General features: G+C 41.7%; 1 protein-coding gene across 1 annotated transcript; it reads right to left on the reverse strand.

The window, feature by feature from the left end:
* Positions 1 to 21,558: 21,558 nt before the first annotated feature.
* LOC127315527 (uncharacterized) lies at positions 21,559 to 22,245 on the reverse strand. Its single transcript, XM_051346008.1, has 2 exons — positions 21,881 to 22,245; positions 21,559 to 21,670 (listed from the first exon to the last, which is right to left on the reverse strand). The coding sequence occupies exons 1-2, from the start codon at positions 22,243 to 22,245 to the stop codon at positions 21,559 to 21,561; spliced, it is 477 nt and encodes a 158-aa protein (XP_051201968.1).
* Between the last annotated feature and the right edge of the window lie 1,353 nt (positions 22,246 to 23,598).

The raw sequence follows: 23,598 nt of genomic DNA on the forward strand, positions 1-23,598 counted from the left end.
CGGTCTTCTGGAAGCTTCGTTGCAAAATAGGACCCTGGGCGTTGATTTCGTCCAATTCCGAGAATATTTCTTTACTAGGATTTCTGAAACCAAAAACAACAAAACAGAATCGCACTTCGGCATCTTGTTAATAGGTTAGTTCCAGAAAATGCACGAATATGACATAAAGTGTGCATAAAACATGTAGATAACATCAATAATGTGGCATGGAACATAAGAAATTATCGATACGTCGGAGACGTATCAGGGGGCTCCGCTGCCCTCGGAGCCGGCCACGGGGAAGACGCCCACGGCACCTCCACAGAGATGCGAGGGCGTCGATGTCGGTGGATCGAAGACGACGCCCCGCAGAGCGCCGACGCCGGAGAGGAGATCCACCGCCCACAAACTTCAGCCGCCACGCCCCCACCTCCAAGACGCCGACGACCTGCAACCACAGAGCTCCTACACTATGTACAGGACACGAGACGGGGATCCCCCGGCCTCCCGCCGCCGAGGCGGCCGGCGGAGACCGAGGGATCCGACGAATCACGCCGGCGAGGTGGAGTTCTTTGGTGGGATCCAAGAAATCGCCTCCGCTACAGTAGACGGGGAGGGGAACGTCCAAGGTCGTTAATGTCAACGGCCGAGACCAGTTCAGCTGTTGCATTAGCCATGGATTTATATTCATATTTGGTGCTAGATGTAGGCACTGTAGCTTGTTTTTTGGCACTCCATGAAATCAAGTTAGGACCAAAAAATGTGGAAATCCTCTTGTAAATTATATGTCATCAAGACAACCTATCTAGTCTAAATCTGATAAAGAACAAAGGAGAGTAGATGAGTAAAATGTGAGACCAACATTGACTGTATCTTACATATCAAGATTCTTTTCGCCAATGTCCTTTTGAAATGAGTGTTGTACTAATGACCAAGAGGGTAACCATCAGTTAATAAAAACTTATCATCCAAGGACAAGGGTGTGGGAGTGGAACGTGCAATTAGTCATGTTTAATTTTGAAAGTAAAACAACAATATATTTAGTGAGAAAAGGGCCATTGGGACACCTTTTTACTTCGATGCCCACGAAAAAAAGTACTGCGGTCGCCTAAGTCCTTAAGTGTGAAATTCTCTCCCAAGTTGTGAAGAAAAATAAAAATTACCTAATCTGATGAACTAGTCGTAGTAATGCCATCAACATACATCAACCAAACATAGTAATACCTGATTTATTGTAGAGAAAGAGAGACATGTTCGCCTTGGTAGGTATGAAACCAAGTCCCAACCAATTTAGAACTTAATTGAGAATCTTGTTTCAAGCCACAAATAACTTTGTCAAGTTTGCAGATATGATGTGGAACACGAGGATCTTTAAAATCAGGTGGTTGTTTCTTTTACACCTCATCTTCCAAAAAAACATGTAAAAGCACGTTCTTGGCGTCTAGTTGTCACAAACACCAGCCTTGGAAATAGCAAGAGCTAACACAACCCTAATGGTGGCTGCTTGACAACGAGACTAAATGTATCTTCATAGTAAAGGATGTACTGTTGTTTGAAATGTTTTGCAGCAAGCCTTGAATTATACCTGTCAATAGTGTCATCGGCAAGTTTCTTGATACATCAAACCCATTTGCGATCCGTGATATTTTTGTTGGAGCTGGAAGGAACAATATGACATGTCTTGTTATGAAGTGATGCATTTCGTTCTTCTGTCATGACTTGGCGCCAATTTGTATCATCAAGGGGCTCATAAAGATTTTTGGTTCACTGGTAGATGTAAGCAAGCCATAGCGGATAGTACCATGTTTGTAAATTTTTAGTTGTCATGTACCTTTTTGTAGCCAAGTACGAGGTGCGGGTGGGGATGGGGGGAAGACACAAAAGTATGTGTTAGGACCCAGCTGAAGAAGACCTACCCGCATAATCTATGTATGTGTTGAGGTTGGCCGCTTTGATGTCAGGAACCATGTCATTAGCATCGGCCGCAGGGGACAACGACAAGTTAGCGCAGTCGGATGATCTGTAAGTCACACCGTAGCCCCAGAGCGAACATGTTAGATGAGGTGGTTGGGCGGTGGTAAAAGATCATGGAGCTCTCATGTGTGGTTTCGGTGATTAATGATAATCTCTACAGACTAATGTTTGAATTGAGTGATGCTTGAGGGGCTTCCCACATGCAATGTTTCATATTCACCACCACAATCAGTTTACATGGTAATAATTTTTCGAATAAATTTTGTCCAACAAGTTGCTGGATATTAGGAAAACTCTATGCACATGAGAACACTTTCTAGCAAATACATCCAAGTGAATTTTTTATTGTATCACTGAAGCTTTCATAATAAGATTGTTCTCCCACGAAGACTGGATAAGCACCTCATACATCGGAAAACACTTGTTCTAAAGAAACAGCGGATACACTAGTAGATGTAGGATAGGTCAACTTATGACTTATTTTGTTGGGAGGGATCACAAACATAAGGATTTATTTTATTTTAATAATAAGATTTATTTTTCCTAATAACTTGTTGAACAATAGACATAGATGGATGCCCTTTGTGACGATGCCATTTGGATAAAGAAGGCTTGACGGCGACGAAAGGATGCTTATGAGACCCCGTGGAAATAGGCACTAGAGGATAAAGGTCGCCATGCATGGACCTTGAAAGAAGATATGATTCGTGGCTTGATCCTTGATAAAAAACAATTGAAAGTCAACAAAATAACGGGCTCTAGTCCCGGTTGGTCAACCGTGACTATACATGCGGTACTAAAGGCATCCTTTAGTCCCGGTCTAGTTACCAACAGGGATAAATGGTCCTCGACATGGCCGCGATACAGGGTTTGGGCTGGAAAACCTTTAGTCACGGCCCGTAATCCCAACTGGGACTAACTATTATTTTCAACAATTATGTTTTTCATTTTTCTAATTTCATTTTTCAATTTCTTTTTGTTTGACTTGTTACTTTCTCATTTGGACCATTTTTAATACTAATTACACTTAATCTGTAGTTAAATGGTAGACTTGGTCATCACTTCTTGATCGGTCACCCATCCACACACTACTCCACCCTCAGCACGCTTTACTTCTCGGTTCTTTCCTGTTGTGCTCCCGCGAATATGATTGTACCTTGTTGTAAATACTACCATATCAATCATATTAACTCTTATACCATTGTGTCACATTTCTGTATTTTTTGAAACAAAAAACAATATGTAAACCTCAATTGGACAAATAATATATGCTTTATTATTAGAAAAATGTGAGGAAATTGAATATGAAATAGTTATGTGTTTATTCATTTTTTATTATTATTAACAAATAATATGTGCATTATTCATATAATATGGCCAAATATTTAATATCTTGAAATCTGTAAACCGCAATTGGACAAATAATATATGCTTTATTATTAGAAAAATGTGAGGAACTTGAATATGAAATAATAATGTTTTTATCTTCTTTATTATTATTATCAAATAATATATGCATTATCTCTACTATTAAGAGCAAACTGGTGAATGCCTGGTGTCACATTTTCAGGATGGACAATAATACCCCCCACATCCTTAATTCATATTTCCTCCCTCAAACCACCCGGTCCGCACTCCTCAAAAATAGCTAACCATCTTATCTTATCTTATCTTATCTTATCTTATCTTATCTTATCTTATCTTATCTTGCTAATAGGAACAACTACCTTGATGGAGTTATCACAGTTTGACTCAATTTACCACACGCATATCATCATGGCAACCCATCGTTTCCGACTCTGGTGGCGTGGCATCGCCGCACCGATGGGTGGGACTGCCAGGCGCAAATCTGGAAAGTGTAGCAGTGCGAGTCGGCTTTCCCATGGTGCGTGCACGTCGCGGCCGCCGGTAGCTCTTTGGATGAACGGGGCGAGTGAATTTTTTCGGCTCTTTGGATGGAGGAGGGAGGGAGTAGATCGAGGGTTAAGCAGCAACCATGGCGTGTGGTCTACCACGTACGCCTCATTTGCCGTGCGCAAGAGAAATTGAGAAAAGAGATGAGAATAGCTGGAGACATAGATTTGGCTTGTGTGTTTACTGCTGCTGCCGCTGACTTCTAGCGCGCGTGTTTGCCTGCCAATTGCAAAGGTGTGTTTCCGCTTCGTCTTATTTTATCTCAGAATGAGCGCGTGTGCTTTCTTGTGTATGCCGCGGCTGCTAATTGCTATTGATGCTGCTTGCTAGCACGTACAGGAGTGTTAGATGTTGTTTTCCTGACTGCTGTAAAACTTTTTGTTTCCCAGCGCCTCAGGCCGGCAACTAGCGGGCCACGCCTCCATCCAACAGCACCGCGTTCAGGTTTTTTTGACATACGAAGTGGTGATCCTATTACTGCTTTGTTGACTTCTGTCATGTCTTTGGATACTTCACCGTTCAGATTATGTGGTGATCTTGCTTAGCTTATGTAAGTAATTAGTCTGAGATGTTTGATTTATTGAGATTGCAGATCCGATATTTTTTTTTCTCTCCCCTGAAGTCTCCGATCTGTTTATTTGTTCTATAATTGCTTTTGGATTCTGTATTTTCCTGTTTTTATCACCGATGTATTCATGGATCCTGGATCCCCCAAAATCTGTTTTGCTTGTTTGTTAATATATGCAGAATATGTGATATATTCATGATAACCTGTGACCGTGGAACATGATTGTAGCCTGATGTAAATTTCTGACGTGGAGAGGGCTCACGTTGGTCCATGCATCTTATTTATCTACTTCATGTTGCAGAAAATTCTTGTTCATATACTCCATTATATTTATTGAGCCAATCGTTCTTGTTCAAACAGATTTTTTTTGTTGAAGGGAATCTCAAGAACAAATGCTTCAGATCCAAATGTCAATGGATGGTTTGTTCTGAATAAAACTTTTGTTTAATCTCCATATGTGTAAATCGTGTTGGAATTCTGTACCATTTTTTATGGGTAATATCAGAAATTAATTTCGTATCATATAAAAAATATGGCAATGTCAGAAATAAATTTCTATCATATGATTTTTTTTTGTTGTGCCATGAGAATGGGAAAGAGCGGAGAAAAATGAACGGTAAAGTTTGTGTATTATAAACCAATTTTACGGTTCAAACTGATCTATTGAATGATTCTGGTTCATGCTATATTAATTTCCCATTCTATCCTGGACAGAACTACATCGAGGTCGACCTTGTTTTTGCTTATAGTCAGGTCACCGAAACTATCCATTTGTGGTAAAGGAATATTTCCAAAATTAGTAATAGTGGGCCCGCGTGGGAACCAAAGGAAAGCACGTGCAAATCTTCAACGGCGGAGTAACAACCGTGCGGCTGATGGAGGAGTGGTTTAGCTCCGGAGGGCGGGGAGGTCGGCAGCCTGAACCGTCCGCCGAATGGCAGGGAGGCAGGCAGCCGAAACCGTGCGCCGGGGGGTGTGGAGGCTGACGGTGAGTGGCTTGGCGCCGGAGGATGGGATGGACGTGAGAGAGCTAGCCGTGGACGGGCGCCAAACAGCGAGTGACCTTGGCGGCGTGTGTGGCCACAGGCGGCAGGAGTAACCCATGCGGTGGTGTCGGGAGAATGTGAAATCGGGAAAAGTTTGTTATTTTAAAATTAAAGTTGGGGAAATTTGGGTGACGAAGAAAGCAGGATTGTCCGACTTTTCTCGCATCTCAATACCAACAAGCACTGACATGTGGTTTTGTGTGGTTATCATTACAAAAAAAAGTATTATCATCCTAATGACCAAGAGATAATAATATTTTCCATTTATTTGCAAAAAATTGTTTGGTTACTTAGTATTTTCTTTTATGCTTTCATGCAATAAATGATTTGTTCATCCAATTTGCACCGGGAGTACTTTATGTTCACATTCTTATATTTTTATGAAAATAAAACTTCATGCTAACTCGATAGATTGATTGTTCAGGATGGCTACGAGTTGACAAAGAGATTTTTGATACACATACTCAAGTACCTTGCTAATGACATTGAAAATAACATACGGAATGTTGTGCGAGCATATGTTATTCACGATCAAGAGAGCATGGATTTAATAAATAATATAAGAAATAATATGTCGGTCTCGTTGCCTTTTATAATTATTACACTAAATTATGTGATATGATCTTATGATATTTTAAATATTATGTGGTTATTTTTATGTACTTAAATGTTTTTGCGCATCATTTACACTTGTAATATTTGTGAAACTACATAAAGTAGAGATCCATGTAATATTGTGACTGGCATAAGGTAGGGAGCCGTGGCGAAGCACGGGCATTCCACTAGTTCATATAATATGGTTAAATAATTAGTATCTTCAAATTTGTAAACCGCAATTCGATAAATAATATATGCTTTATTATTAGAAAAATGTGAGGAATTTGAATATGAAATAATTATGTTTTTATCTTTCTTATTATTATTAGCAAATAATATGCACTATTCATATAATGTGGCCTAATATTTAATATCTTGAAATCTGTAAACCGCAATTGGACAAATAATATATGCTTTATTATTAGAAAAATGTGAGGAATTTTAATATGAAATAATTATGTTTTTATTCATTTTTATTTTTATTATCAAATAATATATGCATTATTCATATAATATGGCCAAATAATTAATATCTTATAATCTGTAAACCGCAATTGGACAAATAATATATTGCTTCATTATTAGAAAAATGTGAGGAATTTGAATATGAAATAATTATTTTTTTATTCATTTTTTATTATTATTATCAAATAATATATGCATTACTCTTATAATATGGCCAAATAATTAATATCTTGAAATATGTAAATCGCAATTGGACAAATAATATATGCTTTATTATTAGAAAAATGTGAGGAATTTGAATATGAAATAATTATGTTTTTATTCATTTTAATATTATTATTAGCAAATAATATATTCATTATTCATATAATATGGCCAAATAATTAATATCTTGAAATCTGTAAACCGCAATTGGACAAATAATATATGCTTTATTATTTGAAAAATGTGAGTGATTTGAATATGAAATAATTATGTTTTTATTCATTTTTTATTATTATTAGAAAAATATATGTCGCTAGTGTTGGAGATATGCCCAAGAGGCAATAATAAAATGGTTATTATATATCTTTGAGTTTTTGATAAATGTTTGCATACCATGCTATAATTGTATTAACCGAAACATTGATATATGTGTGTTATGTAAACAACAAGGAGTCCCTAGTAAGCCTCTTGTATAACTAGCTTGTTGATTAATAGATGATCATAGTTTCATGATCATGAACATTGGATGTTATTAATAACAAGGTTATGTCATTAGATGAATGATATAATGGACACACTCAAATAAGCGTAGCATAAGATCAGGTCATTAAGTTCAATTTGCTATAATCTTTCGATACATAGCTACCTAGTCCTTCGACCATGAGATCATGTAAATCACTTATACCAGAAGGGTACTTTGATTACACATCAAACGCCACAGCATAAATGAGTGGTTATAAAGGTGGGATTAAGTATGCGGAAAGTATGAGTTGAGGCATATGGATCAAGAGTGGGATTTGTCCATCCCGATGACGAATAGATATACTCTGGGCTCTCTGGGTGGAATGCCGTCTGATTAGCTTGCAAGCATGTGACTTGGTCACAAGAGATGACATGCCATGGTACGAGTAAAGAGTACTTGTCGGAGACGAGGTTGAACGAGGTATGGAGATACCGATGATCAAACCTCAGACAAGTAAAATATCGCGTGACAAAAGGAATTGGTATCGTATGTAAATGGTTCAATCGATCACTAAGTTATCGTTGAATATGTGGGAGCCATTATGGATCTCTAGATCCCGCTATTGGTTATTGGTCGGCGATAGGAATGTCAGCGGGTCTGCACCCGGCCGGGGATCCCCTTTTCTCCCCCGTCCCCACGACATGAAAAAGACCCCGTCCCCATCCCCATAAGCATCATCGGGGACTAATTTCCCCCGTCCCCATCCCCTGTCGGGGGTAGCAGACCCACGGGTTCCCCAAACCCGTAATGAAGCTAGGGCCTAGGAGAGATGTACTACAGTCTACAGTACTGTAGACAACAGTACATTGCAGCAACAGCTGACAACTACAATTAGGAAGCAAGTACGATCATGATGCAAATAAAATACCACCAATCAACAACTAGCTAGCACATTCAAAAAAGCATATATAGGAAACGATAGAAAGCAAACTGACATGACAAAATAATAAGGTTCTCGTTCAACACTTATCGACTAGTCTAGTGCTCACACAGCACCTCACACAGGTAATATAGGATCCAAAATTCAAAGACTAAAACATTACATGGAGTAATGCAATATTGACGACACACCAGGGATTACTTAAGGCAGTAGTTCATATGATAAAAAAAAATAAGTAGGAGCTTCACAGCCCATTATTCATCAATAAGCGACCAGCTTCAGCATTCAACCAGCAGGCCAGTAGAATCGGCGAACAAACCAGCAGCTTCATCATTCAGCCAATGGATCAATAGCTTCAGCTTCCTTATTCCAGCAATCAAATTGTCAAATCCTACATTGCAATGAGAAAATAGTTAAAGGGTGAAATGGAACTTGCAGCATCTCTGTTGCAATCATCTAAGTTTTGAGTTTTTAGAGATTCACCTGCAACCCCTCTTGAATGTCTTGAAGGACAGACCAGAAACTTGCAGCATCTGCACTGCGATCATCTACAAACAAACACGTGAACAGTTAGTTATGTTTATAAGACAAAGAGGTTAAACAACAAAGACAAAGTTGTCTCACATTTATACTTGTTCCTAAGCCAATCTTGAGAGCACATCAGTGCCTCCAACATATCAGAAGCTAGACGACTGCGATGCTCACTAAGAACCCTTCCACTTGTACTAAAAGCTGATTCAGATGCAACTGTAGTTACAGGAACAGCAAAGATGTCTCTTGCCACTTTCCTCAAAGTGGGATAGCGCCTACCAGCAACTTTCCACCAGTCCAGCACATTGAAGTGCTCTGTTGTCAATGGAACCAAATCATCCACCAAGTACTGATCTAACTCAGTCCTATAAGTTGCTGGCCTCTTTTGAGCAATACGTGCATTGAAAACTGACATCAAAGCTGTAGTTTTTGCTGTTGGTCTTGACGAGTTTGAGGACTCGACATTATCTTCATTGCTATCAGCCTCATATTCCTCCAACAAGGCACATAATGAATCAATGACTTCTTTAACAAGACCATGACACTCTTCAGGACTAACACCATGTAGGCTAGAGAAGCAAACAAGCAACATTTCATCTTTGTACCTTGGATCAAGAAGAGTAGCCATACCCATTAAACCTTGAATGTCAGACCAATATTTATCAAACTTTGCATTCATGCTAACTGTCATAGCTTCTATAGTTGCATCGCCACAAGTGGCCCACTGTCTCATTTTCTCTTTTATTTCACAAATCTTGGGGAAATAAATATTGGCAGTGACATAATCAGTTCCAGAGAATAATTCAGTTACTTCAAAGAACAACTCTAGCCTCTTTACTACATCCGAAGCGAAAAACCATTCGTCCTCGCTAGGAAGAGAATCATACAGTTTCTCAACCTTCTTTGCACGCTCAAACACAGCCTTATAAGGTAAAGCAGTATTAAGCATCGTGAAAGTAGAGTTCCATCTAGTCTTACAGTCAAGAGCCAACTTTTTTTCTATCTTCACTTTCTGGAACTTAGCAATTTCCTCAAATTTCTCAACTCTCTTAGGTGTGGCTGTCCAAAAGGCTACACTCTCACGAATGTTTTCTATAGCAGATTTCATCACATCTAATCCATCCTTCACTATTAAGTTAAGAATGTGTGCGCAACAGCGCATGTGAAGCATCATACCTTTCAACATCAGCTTCTCTGTCCCTAACTTCTTCATTAACAAATCAATTGCCTTGTCATTTGAGGTGCAGTTATCAACGGTCACAGCAGAAAGCTTCTCATCAAGATTCCAAGCCACCAAAGCCTCATAAAGTTGTTGTGCTATAACCTCTGCAGTATGTGGAGCGGGCACATAAATGAACCTAAACACAACACAAAAACATTCACATGTTATTAGACTTCGTTAATAAGTTTAACACAACAACACTGATAATATCAATACAACATCATTGACAAGTTAGTACCTCATAACAACACTCCTAAGGATCCAATTATCATCAATAAAGTGGGCTGTGATAGCCATGTAGCCCTTCTTTTGATTATCAGATGTCCACATATCAGTTGTGATGGCCACTCTAGATCTATTGGTAGCCATGTACTCCATTGCTTTCTTTCTTTCTTCTCTGTAATTATCAAAGATGTCCTTCCTGCAAGATTAGAATTGAAAATCAAAAATTGAATTATCATATCAGAATAAGTAATGTACAACATGCCAATGACGCAGATGTGCCAAACTGCATACCTAATAGTGTTCCTTGTCACCATTTTGAAGAGGGGCTGAAGTGCAGTAACAAATCTCCGAAAGCCGGCGTGATCAACTATACATAATGGGTATTCATGTAACACTATCATGTTGGCAAGCTCCTTCCTAGCAAATTCCTGATCAAACGTATAGTTCTCCACTGAAATTTTTCCTTGATCTTGAGAATTAAACCTCAAAGAAGACTGACCCAATGTCTTGCCCTTGTTCTTGATCTTCACATAAACACAACTCCTTAGATGATCATGGAGATGCTTAGTCCCATTTTTTGTTTCTCCTCCAAGCTTCTTCGAACAGTGAATACACTTGGCCTTCCACTTTCCACCTATTTTCATTCTCTTAAACTGCTTCCATACAGCAGACGTAAGCTTCCTTCTCTTGGGGCCAGCAGCCTCAACCTCAACATCTTCTTCTTCTCCCTCGTCGTCATCAGAAATGTCCACGGGCACAATGCCATCTTCGACTTCATCTACTGCTTGTGACTGTGAGCACGAAGGTACCGACGTAGCCAAATTGGTACACCCAGCTGGTCTGTATACATTATAAAAAAGTATCATCCCAAAATAATATGTCAGTCTTTCCTACGCATGAATCGGAACTAAGAACCAAGGACTGAAAGCAAATGAGTGTGTGTTCGTGAGTCAAATAATATTAGCAAACAATCACGTACTGGCCTACAAACAAATTATCTCGCAAATGTACTAGTGTACCGTGGCTCTGAATTTGTGGAGAATTACTGCAATGCATGAGAGGATATAACTTTGTAAATAAGTTTGCATATATAGTGATTTTGTTTACTGATGAATCGCTATTCAATTTAATCTGCAGACGAGAAGATATATCACTGTGTAAACAAATGTGTATGTAAAATACTTTGATTCACGAATCACTATTCAAATTAATCTGCAGTACACACACATACATAAAGAAACAGAATTCAGTACAAGAAGTCAAGAACTGACAAATTTCTCCATCACCCGACTGACACAATCACATATGTAAATAATCTGACATATAACCATATTAGGTAAAGTGGTATTAACCACACTGAGTGACAAATTTGTGGATCACCGGAGTGACACAAACAGGGATTCACTCAATAAAATATTCGCACATGAATCTGATCTAACTAGACAAAATTCTGGCATAAAAGTCTAGACACTCACGTTGCATTCTTCTTCGGCTTAGCAGGGACGGCAGCAGATCTGTTAGCTGCAGCAGGAACGACCCTGCCTAGATGCCGGAGTGGTGGGCGTCCACCTGGGATGCGTCCAGGGATTAGGCTGCTCCCTGGATGCTGGAGGCGGAACACTGAGCCGTGGACACCCTCGCCTCCGAAGACTGCTCCGTCGGCGGCGGCATCTGCTCCGGCCTGGCTCCCTGGATGCCCAACGTCTGAAACGGAGCCCTCCGCGGGCACTGCTCCGCCCTGGGGCGGCTGGTTGTCGGCAGTGAACGACTCCATCTCTCTGAACTAAACAACGACGGCGCAGGGGAATGGGGAAAATCTGGGGTAGAAAATGACGGCGGTAGGGGTGAAATCGAGGGCTTGACCGAGGCATGGATTATATAGACGTAAAATTTGGCAACAGATCAGGTGATTAGCTGAGATTATGGTAGGGTTAGCTAAGTTTATGGGATTTGTTCGATACGAGGCGGGGCTCCGTGGGGTTCGGGGTTGGGGACAGATAGAACACTCCCCGCCCCGCTCTACCCGATGGGGAGCATATCTTGGCAAGGAAGGTCCCCATGGGGATAAATTAGGTACCACACCCGGCCCCTAATAGAGGAAAAACCCATCGGATTTCGGGTAGTCGGTCCCCGCTGCCATTCCTGGTCGGCGAGGAGTCTCGACCATGTCTACATAGTTCACGAACCGTAGGGTGACACACTTAAGGTTTAATGTCGTTTTAAGTAGATATGGAATATGGTGGAGTTCGAATTTTGTTCGGAGTCTCGGATGGGATCCAGGACATCACGAGGAGGTCCGGAATGTTCCGGAGAATAAGATTCATATATAGGAAGTCACTTTCCAAGTTTGGAAATGATCCGGTGCATTTATGGAAGGCGCTAGAATGTTCTAGAACCTTCTGGATGAAATCACCATGGAAGGTGGAGTCCCGGTTGGACTCCACCAAACCCAACCAGACAACCAAGTGGGAGGGTGGAGTCCATGGAGGACTCCACCTCCTTGGCCGGCCAACAAGGAGGGAAGGGGAGAGTCCCTGTCCCTCTAGGTTTCGTCCATATGGCAGTTTTTGAATTGGAGTCTTATTCGAAGACTTTGGGCAAACCCTTGGGGTTCCACCTATATAACGAGGAGGATACGGAGGGGTAGCCTTGTACTTGGCCGCACCACCATAGGGGGGCCCCTGGCCGGCGCCCCTACCCCCTCTCTCCCAAACCCTAGCACACCTCCCTCCTCATACACCTCCCGTAGCGCTTAGTCGAAGCCCTGCCGGAGTTCTTCACCACCACCGCCACCACGCCGTCGTGCTGTCGGGATTCCGAGGAGGATCTACTACTTCCGCTGCCAGCTGGAACGGGGAGAATACATCGTCATCAACACCGAACGTGTGACCGAGTACGGAGGTGCTGCCCGACTGTGGCACCGTCAAGATCTTCTACGCGCTTTTGAAAGCGGCAAGTGATCATCTTCTGCAACAACGAGATCTAATCTCGTAGGCTTTGGAAATCTTCGAGGGTTAGTCTCATGATCTTCTCGTTGCTCCCATCTTCTAGATTGCATCTTGGCTTGTCTTTCGTTCTTGCGGTAGGAAATTTTTTGTTTTCTATGCTACGAATCCCATCAATGGCATCAGAGCCATGTCTATGCATAGTTTGCACGAGTAGAACACAATTGTTTTGTGGGCGTTGATGCTTTTGTTGTCTTTAGTTGGTGTACTTTGCATCTTGCGGGATGGTGGGATGAAGCGGCCCGGGCTAACTTTACATGATCGCGTTCACGAGACTTGCTCCACGCTCGACATGCAACTTGTACTACATAAGTGGCTTTGCGGGTGTCTGTCTACCTCACCATAGTGAAGATTCAATTTACTCTTTCTATTGACAACACTAGTATCACCGTTGTGGTTCATGTTCGTAGGTAGATTGGATCTTACTCGAAAACCCTAAACCACGTAAAATATGCAAACCAAATTAGAGGCGTCTAACTTGTTTTTGCAGGGTTTGGTGATGTTATATGGCCATGATGTGATGAATCAATATGTATGAGATGATCATTATTGTATTGTGGCAACCGGCAGGAGCCTTATGGTTGTATTTATATTTCACGTAGTAGTATTATTTCAAAGTAGTTGTAATAGTTGCTACATGTGGTGAACAACCATGAAGACGGCGCCATGGACCTTGACGCTACTTCGACGATGATGGAGATCATGCCCGTTGATGATGGAGATCATGTTCGTGCTTTGGAGATGAAGATCAAAGGCGCAAAGACTAAAGGGGCATATCATATCACATATGAATTTCATGTGATGTTAATCCTTTATGCATCTTATTTTGCTTAGATCGCGATGGTAACATTATAAGATGATCCCTCGCAAAAATATCAAGATAATAAAGTGTTCTCCCCTCGTATGCACCATTGCTACAGTTCGTCGTTTTGAAGCATCTCGTGATGATCGGATGTGATAGATTCTACGTTCACATACAACGGGTGTAAGCCATGTTGCACACGCGGAAATACTTGGGTTTGCTTGACGAGCCTAGCATGTACAGACATGGCCTCGGAACACTTGAAACTGAAAGATTGAACACGAGTCATATGGATGATATGATCAACATGTTGATGTTCACCATTGAAGCTACATCATCTCATGTGATGATCGTTTTTGGTGTAGTGGATATGGATCATGTGTCACTTAACAACTATGAGGGATGTTGTATTAAGTGGGAGTTCATTAGTAATTAGATTAAAACATGAACTAATTATCATAAACATAGTCTGAATGGTATTTTGAACTAAATTTGTAGAATTGGCATCCGTTATCTAACATGCGCTAGTCTTGTTATCGAGATAGAAATACTGTTAAATCTGACAAGTAACTTTACGGACTGGTACCGTATTGTTAAAGAATCAAGAAATGATTAAGTCTTATTGCCCCTTTTAGTAAACCAATCATTATTGATTCAAAGAACAATGGTTTCAATTAGTACCTAAAGTCATCTTGTCTCTGTGAAACTTGAAGTTCAAATCTGTTTGAAAAGTAAGGAGCTGGAAATTTTGTTTTCAGAAATAAGTAAGGTATGGGATATATGTGATATCTAAAACCTTATTGCAAGATGATAGAATATAATCTAGTGAGACTACATAAACTCATAAGTTTTATGGGAATGTACGAAGGTTGAAGATGCCAGGCATCCCAATCCTCCAACTAAGTTGGGCACTAACGATATTCGCATATCCATGAAGTGATTGTCCTCAGTAAGCACCGTTGCTAAGACTCGTCGTTTCGAAGCATCACGTGATGATCGGGTGTTATAGATTCTACGTGTGCATACAACGGGTGCAAGCCAGATTTCCACATGCGAATACTGAGGTTAAACTTTACGAACCTAGGATGTACAGACATGGTCTCGGAAAGTCGTCATGATATGATGGATAAAATTATGAGTGAAATTGTTCATCATATTACAAAGTTACTAATAGTGAAATCTGGAACATTTGTCATATGATGATCAGCTTCAAAGTAAGAACCTCAAGGTTATTGGTATTTGACCAATGGACCTAGAAGTTATTGAAGGTGAAGTGTTTTCTGAGAATGAGGAAAGCTAAAAGAGAAACTACAAAATATTTTTGGCAGAAAGAAAGAAAAGACTAGAAAGTCTAGCTCAGGTGTATATAGATGATATACATGTTATGGATGTATTCTTTGTTTAGTCACATAATGAAATTCTTGGGTATAAGTACCATATTGGTTGGTATGAGATGTCATACAACACAACGTAATACAAGAATACAATGGCCTAAGTGACTGATAAGGAATATGGCAATAATGCACATTTGGAACATAATAAAGTGTTATTATGTTTATCGTTGGTATTCTACCTAGCCCTTAGGATTTATAATAAAGAACTTAATAATTGTTATTTTGCTCTGGTCAAATAAAAACAATGAGTTGTTCAAATTATGACCTTACTCCATGTACGATGAATAAAGTTATTATAAATCTTAATGGTGAATCACACATGCATAACACTGACGCTAAAATGCCATAAGGAAAATGATTTGAATTCCACTTATTTGTGGAACCGCCATTTAGGTCATGTTAGAAAGGAACGCATGAAGAAACTCCATGCAAATGGATTTTTGGAGTCATTTGATTTTTGAATCGTTTGGCGCTTGTAAATCTCTTCTAAAGAGAATGACTGAAATACCGTTCATAGGCCAAGAGTTGAACGGGCAACTAACTTAGTGGAAACATGCATGATGATGTATGTGGTTCACTGGGCATAGTTGTGTGGGAGATTCTTCTACTTCATGAAAACTTCCAACAATGAATTGAGTGTATATATAAGGATATATTTATTCAACAAGAAAGAAGTTTGAAATTAACATTTTGAATGGATTCAAATAAATTTCAGCATGAAGTGGAAATCATCATAATAGAAAAGTCAAATATCTATGATTTGATCATGGTGGAAATATTTGAATTACGAGTTTTAGCGAACATCTAAGAGAGTTATGAAATTGTTCTACAACTCACATTTCTTGGAGTATCATAGTAATGATGGAGTATCCGAGAGACGTATCCAAACCTTGTTGGGTTAATGATGAGATAAAATAATATGACGCCATTATATTTTTGTGGGTTATGCTTTAGAGACTACCACTTTTACACTAAATAGAGCATCATCATAATCCGTTGAAATGACACCATACGAGTTATGGCATGGGTATAAACCCTAATAGTACTTTCTTAAATTTTGGTATACATAGCATAAGTAAATATGTTTACAACCAAAATCGGATGAATGTCTTTGTTGGTTATCCCAGAGAATTGATTGAGAATTCTTTCCACTATGGAGACAAAGACAAATGTGTTTGTTGATGTTTCTTACTTATTTCCAAAAAATTGTTCCTAGCGAAGTATTTGAGTGGGAGGACAATAGAACTTGATAATGTTGATGAACCTGAGCATGATGATCAGAGTAGCGCAGTATCAGAAATGGTTCTGGAAGCGGCCACGAAGATCATAGCTCCCATGTCTACAAAGTGTTATAGTCATGGAGATCAAAGTACCTATTGAACCATGTAGATATGGTTTACTTTGTGATCAAATAAATGATTTGTGCACAAAGGATTGTTTTTGAACAATGACAAACCAACTATATACAAAGAAGTTATGATGGGCCCTAACTCCGTTAAAATGGCTAAGCGCCATGGAATCCAAGATAGATGAACACTTTTTGAAAGTAAATAGATCTATAAAATTGATGGACTTGGATAGGAATATCCTTGAAGAAGCTCGAATTGTCGAAAAGTTGTTTACGACAAAGTTCAAAGAGTTGACTACGATAAGATTAGATCTTCCATAGCGATGATTATAGTCTATGTGGCTTATTCTAGTAATCAATACATATTTCTTTTATGAGATATGCTAGTAGGATGGCAAAATACATTACTTAATAGAAGTATGTATTAAAACTGTATACAAGATACAACTAAGAGTTTTGCTGGTCCGTGGAATACTAAAAAGGTATACAAACTTCAATTAGATGAAGTGAGTATCGCGGAGTTGGAATCTTCACCGGATGAAATAGTCAAAGAGTTTTTTATTTCATCAGAAACGATGAAGATGCTTGCATTTGCAAGAAATTAAGTGGGAGCGCTGAGACATATTTGTAATACTTTATGTAGATGACATATCGTTGATTATAAATAATGTAATTATATAATTGATTAAAAAGGTTTTATTGAGAATTAACTTCAATGAAAGGATATGAACTGAAACATATTTAGTGTCAAGATCTATGAAAATAGATTGAAACACATAATAAGTTTAAGTTAAAGTACATAGAATGAATATTGAAGTAGTTCAATATAAAATATTAAGAAGGTGTTCTTTTCATGTGAAGGTTTAACAAGACTTGAGTGTATTTGACACTTGATGAGTAAAAAACACATGAGTGATTTTAGATCACGAATAAAATATACACAATCAGATGTCCTGTGCTCTAAAGAGTTAGGAGCATACACCAGAATGATTCAAATGATGATCGTTGGACAACAGTAAGAATATTCCTGAGTGCTTTAGAAGAACCAAGGATATTATTTTTATATGGGGTAATGACAAACAAATCGATGTAAGGTGTTGCACCGATATAAGTTTGGTCACATATAAAAATAAAATTTCAATCTCAATTAGGCTAAGTGTTGATTAAAAGGTAGCACAATGAGCTAGAAGATGTCTATGCTAGATTTAGATGGGTTCTAAATATTGTGATGGATTCTATAGAAGAAGGCAGAGTATGTCATTATTTTTGACAATGATTGAGGATGTTAAGTCGATAAGTTCTTTGAGAACTTGGTGTAGTTCCGATAGTGTCAGAACTTTGAAACTATATTGTGTGTGATAATATTAGTGACATATTTCAGACCGCGGAATTAAGGTTTCACCAAAAGATCAAACATATTTAATGCCGACTCATTTGGAAAATGAATGATGCGTGAAGACGCAAATGAATTGCAAAATACATACGTTTCTGAGCGTGTCAGATCCGTTGACTGAAACCTCTCCCGTGAGCAAAACATGATAAGCACCAGAAGGCCTAGGTGTTATATATTTATAAATGTAAACTAGATTATTGACTCTAGTGCAAGTGGGAGACTGTTGGAGATATGCCCAAGAGGCAATAATAAAATGGTTATTATATATCTTTGTGTTTATGATAAATGTTTGCATACCATGCTATAATTGTATTAACCGAAACATTGATATATGCGTGTTATGTAAACAACAAGGAGTCCCTAGTAAGTCTCTTGTATAACTATCTTGTTGATTAATAGATGATCATAGTTTCATGATCATGAACATTGGATGTTATTAATAACAAGGTTATGTCATTAGATGAATGATATAATGGACACACCCAAATAAGCGTAGCATAAGATCAGGTCATTAAGTTTAATTTGCTATAAGCTTTCGATACATAGTTACCTAGTCCTTCGACCATGAGATCATGTAAATCACTTATACCGGAAGGGTACTTTGATTACATCAAACGCCATTGCGTAAATGGGTGTATATAAAGGTGGGATTAAGTATTCGGAAAGTATGAGTTGAGGCATATGGATCAAGAGTGGGATTTGTCCATCCCGATGACGGATAGATATACTCTGGGCCCTCTCGGTGGAATTTCGTCTGATTAGCTTGCAAGCATGTGACTTGGTCACAAGAGATGACATGCCAAGGTATGAGTAAAGAGTACTTGTCGGAGACGAGGTTGAATGAGGTATGGAGATACCGATGATCAAACCTCGGACAAGTAAAATATCGCGTGACAAAAGGAATCGGTATCGTATGTAAATGGTTCAATCGATCACTAAGTTATCGTTGAATATGTGGGAGCCATTATGGATCTCCAGATCCCGCTATTGGTTATTGGTCGGAGAGGAGTCTCGACCATGTCTACATAGTTCACGAACCGTAGGGTGACACACTTAAGGTTTGATGTCGTTTTAAGTAGATATGGAATATGGAACGGAGTTTGAATTTTGTTCGGAGTCTCGGATGGGATCCAGGACATCACGAGGAGGTCCGGAATGGTCCAAAGAATAGGATTCATATATAGGAAGTCACTTTCCAAGTTTGGAAATGATTCGATGCATTTATGGAAGGCGCTAGAATGTTCTAGAACCTTCCGGATGAAATCACCATGGAAGGTGGAGTCCCGGTTGGACTCCACCAAACCCAACCAGCCAACCAAGTGGGAGGGTGATGTCCATGGAGGACTCCACCTCCTTGACCGGCCAACAAGGAGGGAAGGGGAGAGTCCCTGTCCCTCTAGGTTTTGTCCATATGGCAGTTTTTGAATTGGAGTCTTATTCGAAGACTTTGGGCAAACCCTTGGGGTTCCACCTATATAATGAGGAGGAGAGGGAGGGGCAGCCTTGTACTTGACCGCACCACCATAGGGGGGCCCTGGCCGGCGCCCCTACCCCCTCTCTCCCAAACCCTAGCACACATCCCTCCTCATACACCTCCCGTAGCGCTTAGGCGAAGCCCTGCCGGAGTTCTCCACCACCACCGCCACCACGCCATCGTGTTCTCAGGATTCTGAGGAGGATCTACTACTTCTGCTGCCCGCTGGAACGGGGAGAAGGATGTCGTCATCAACACCGAACGTGTGACCGAGTACGGAGGTGCTGCCCGACTATGGCACCGTCAAGATCTTCTACGCGCTTTTGAAAGCGGCAAGTAATCATCTTCTGCAATAACGAGATCTAATCTCGTAGGTTTTGGAAATCTTCGAGGGTTAGTCTCATGATCTTCTCGTTGCTCCCATCTTCTAGATTGCATCTTGGTTTGTTTTTCGTTCTTGCGGTAGGAATTTTTTTGTTTTCTATGCTACGAATCCCATAGTTCATACACATAGTTCGATATATCTTCTTCGGTTGCAGCATGATGGTGGAGCGCCGGGTGCAGCGTGATGGTGATGGAGGTGGACGTGGAGGAGGCGGCATGCGGAGATACAAGAAACGTGATGGTGATGGAGGTGGACGTGGAGCGGAGGCGGCACGGAGTGAATGCAGAGATGTAAAATAAACAAGGATATATGTCGCTAGTTCATACACATAGTTCGATATATCTTCTTTGGTTGCAGCGTGATGGTGGAGCACCGGGTGCAGTGTGATGGTGATGGAGGTGGACGTGGAGGAGGCGTCATGGAGTGAATGCAGAGATGTAAAATACACAGGGAAATATGTCGCTAGTTCATACACATAGTTCGATATATATTGAAGAGAGTGGATTTGGTGTTCAGGGGGGTACGTACGCACCCCCTAGATACCGTTGGATTTGCTTTTAGATTCGATGTCCGTGAGTAGATGCTAACGGAGATCAAACGGCCGTGAAATCCCCTTCCGTGAGTTATTAGCGATTAAAATAGATGCGGGTTTCTTCCGCAGAGGCACCCCTTCCGTGAGTTGCTATCCTGCCTCCTCGACCACGACCCCACCGCGCTTGTTCTCCAGCGCTTATCAGCGGTGACGGCCGGCTTCCTTGAGCTCGGCGCAACGCCGGGCGCCATGGATCTGCGTAGAACGACGGGTCGGGAGGCTACTCATCGCGTCGTGTAGGAGCTTGGGCTGGCGTCCAAATCGACTCAACGGGGGACTAGGGGCAGCCATGGCGGTCCAGATCTTCTCTCCTCCCGGCCGGACTCGGGGGCGGCCGAGCTCCCGCAGATTCGATTCTTCCCCCAACAGATCGACGGTGGGCGGGCTCCCGGAGTCGAAGAAGACGGCCGCCATGGCCTCCCCCTCGAGCGTCCGCCATGCCCCCCACATCGAGCGTTCGCTCGCCGGCAGCGCTCGACGGTGGGCAGGCTCCCAGAGTCACAGTAGACGGCCACGCGTCGCCGTCCGTCCTCCACCGCTCGGGTGACCTCCACCGCTCGACGGATCTGGGGCAGCAGGGAAGATGGGGTTGGGGAGGAGACGAGGTCGGGATGCTTCCGTGCGCGTGCGGGATGGGGTTGGGGAAGATGGGGTTGGGGAGGAGCTAGCTGGGTGGCGGTGGAGGCGCTAGGCCAGCCGGCAGCAGTGCTCGGTCGATCTGCAGTGGATCTAGCGTGTTTTTTTTTAGATGATCTGGCGTGTGGTTGGGGAGGACGGAATGAGTGGGGGTGGAGGGGAAGAGCACACGCTGAGTTCCCATCTCGTGACGGACAAGTGAACGTCGTTAGCCACGTGTATGTTTCTGGGGGCGTGCGCACCTACCCATCTGGGTACCAGGTTTCATCCGATATATTGAATGATACATAGTTCATACACATAGTTCGATATATATTGAAGACGATTTATAGAAAGACACATAGTTCATACAAATATAGAAGACACACACCGTACCACACACCACCATCTAATCATCATCTCTAAATATTGAGACGATCAACATGACTATTGTCGCCGACTAGCATCCAATGCCTCCCAGCCATCTCGAAGCCCAGACAACTGTCTAGCGCGGCATTGCGCACTTGCTCGTAGCTTAATGGAATATTGGCCCACCTAAATATGAGTCCATCCTCTTTTTCTTGCGCGGCGTCCTTCTTCTTGTACTTCTTCATCTTCTTCTTCTTCTCAAGATTTGTCCCAATGATAGAATTTGGGAGATCATATAGACTCGGAATGTGATTATTTGTGGGATTCGGGAGTATCTTCTGGAGGTCGTACGCATAAGTAGTATGAATATCATACGGACTAAGCATCTCCACATCCTTGCTGATAGCCGTGCCGCAGAATCTGATGTTCCCATCCTGCAAAAACTCCCTGAGAACTTGTGGCACTTCATCACCATGGCAAATCTGAAATACCAAATTCTCGGACACCACCGAGAGCTGAAGGACGGCGGCGCGCTGATCACCCTCGCGAGGGTTCGTGAACTCGCAATACATGCTGATGCACTTGATTGGTGTGTTGTCGAGGTAGTCCCTCTTCACGGCGCAGATCCACTTCTCCACCCTTCTTGCACGGAGAGCGACCGTGACCTTGAACGACATCCCTTCCGCCATCAGGCGGTACACCCGAGTTCGAGGAGTCGGGTCGCGCGCGAGGTGCTCCATTGAGTTCGAAACATCGATGAAGAGGAGAGCTTTTTTGCAATGGTGGAGGGTATGAGAGATGGAAGAAGTGTGTGTGGCAATGGTGGAGAAGATGTGAGTATATAAAGCAAAGGAAGATGAAGATGAAGAGGCCGGACAGCCACCGGGTGATCAATTCCAGTGGCTGGCCGCCGGCGTGGCGGCTCAAATTCCCGGGCGCGTGACGCTCGATTTCGACGCCAGTAATGGCGACGCGATCGGCTTTCGTGGGAACGAAGCGTTTGACTTTAGTCCTAGCGCGTGTCACCAGCCGGGACGAAAGGGGGTACCACAGGTGCAGCGTGCCGCAAAACCCTTTTGTCCCGGTTTGGGATACAAACCGGGAATAATGGGTCCTAACGAACCGGGACCTTTGGGTGCCGTACGATTGGGCGGATTCAGGGCGACATGGCCAGGCCTTTGGTCCCGGCCCAGGACACGGCCGGAACCAAAGGGGCCTGACGAAAGGCATGTTTTCTACTAGTGGTAGATAACATCTTGACCAGGAGAGGGCATGCGACCACGAACACGACCACATCCCCCCTTCAAGCGCACCATGGCATTGATTTCCACGGTGAACATTAGGCCGACCATGGTTTTTATCACTCGGGCAGCCACGATATTGGTCATTGCCTCCATGCCATGGTATTCGTCATTGCCATGGTATTGGTCACTTCCACTGCCACGACAGTAGTGATCACAACCATTATTGTGATGCTGATCATTGATTCTACAATGAAATTCAAGTATTGGGGTGGCGACCACGAGAAACAACATTGGTGGAGGATTTAAAAGTATTGGTGCCTTGGCCACTCTTGGACAACATTTGATGATGTTGATCATAGGTTGTGTGTTGCGAGCACATGTTGTGAGCATGGTGCTTTGAACATCATTGGTGAAGGTGATAAGAGGAGTGTAGTCGGTGTCCAAACCATTAAGAATGAACTCCTTTAACTCTTGATCATCAACTTTCCATCCAGCAACTCGAAGGCGAAAGCTTTCATCTTAGTGATGTTCTTGGTAGCAGACATGTCTAGTTTATTTTGTGTTGGAGAGAGCATCACACAACATAGTCACACTGGCCAAGAATTATGGTGTGTACAATTCCTTGATGATAGCCCACACATCCGTGGAGTGCTCAAGACCGAGAACTTGAGTGAGGCTAGGAAAGGAAAAACTCTTGAGCAAATATCTCAGCACTTGTTGATCTTGTGCAAGGCACTCTCCATGGGAGGGGTCGAGCATGGTCTTCTTCTTTTCATCTTTTACCCCTCATAGTTTTCGCCAGCGGGACGTTGGAGCAATCAAGCAGCCCCATGCATGACTTGCACACCA

Source organism: Lolium perenne, chromosome 7 (assembly GCF_019359855.2).
Source record: "Lolium perenne isolate Kyuss_39 chromosome 7, Kyuss_2.0, whole genome shotgun sequence".
Taxonomy (NCBI): domain Eukaryota; kingdom Viridiplantae; phylum Streptophyta; class Magnoliopsida; order Poales; family Poaceae; genus Lolium; species Lolium perenne.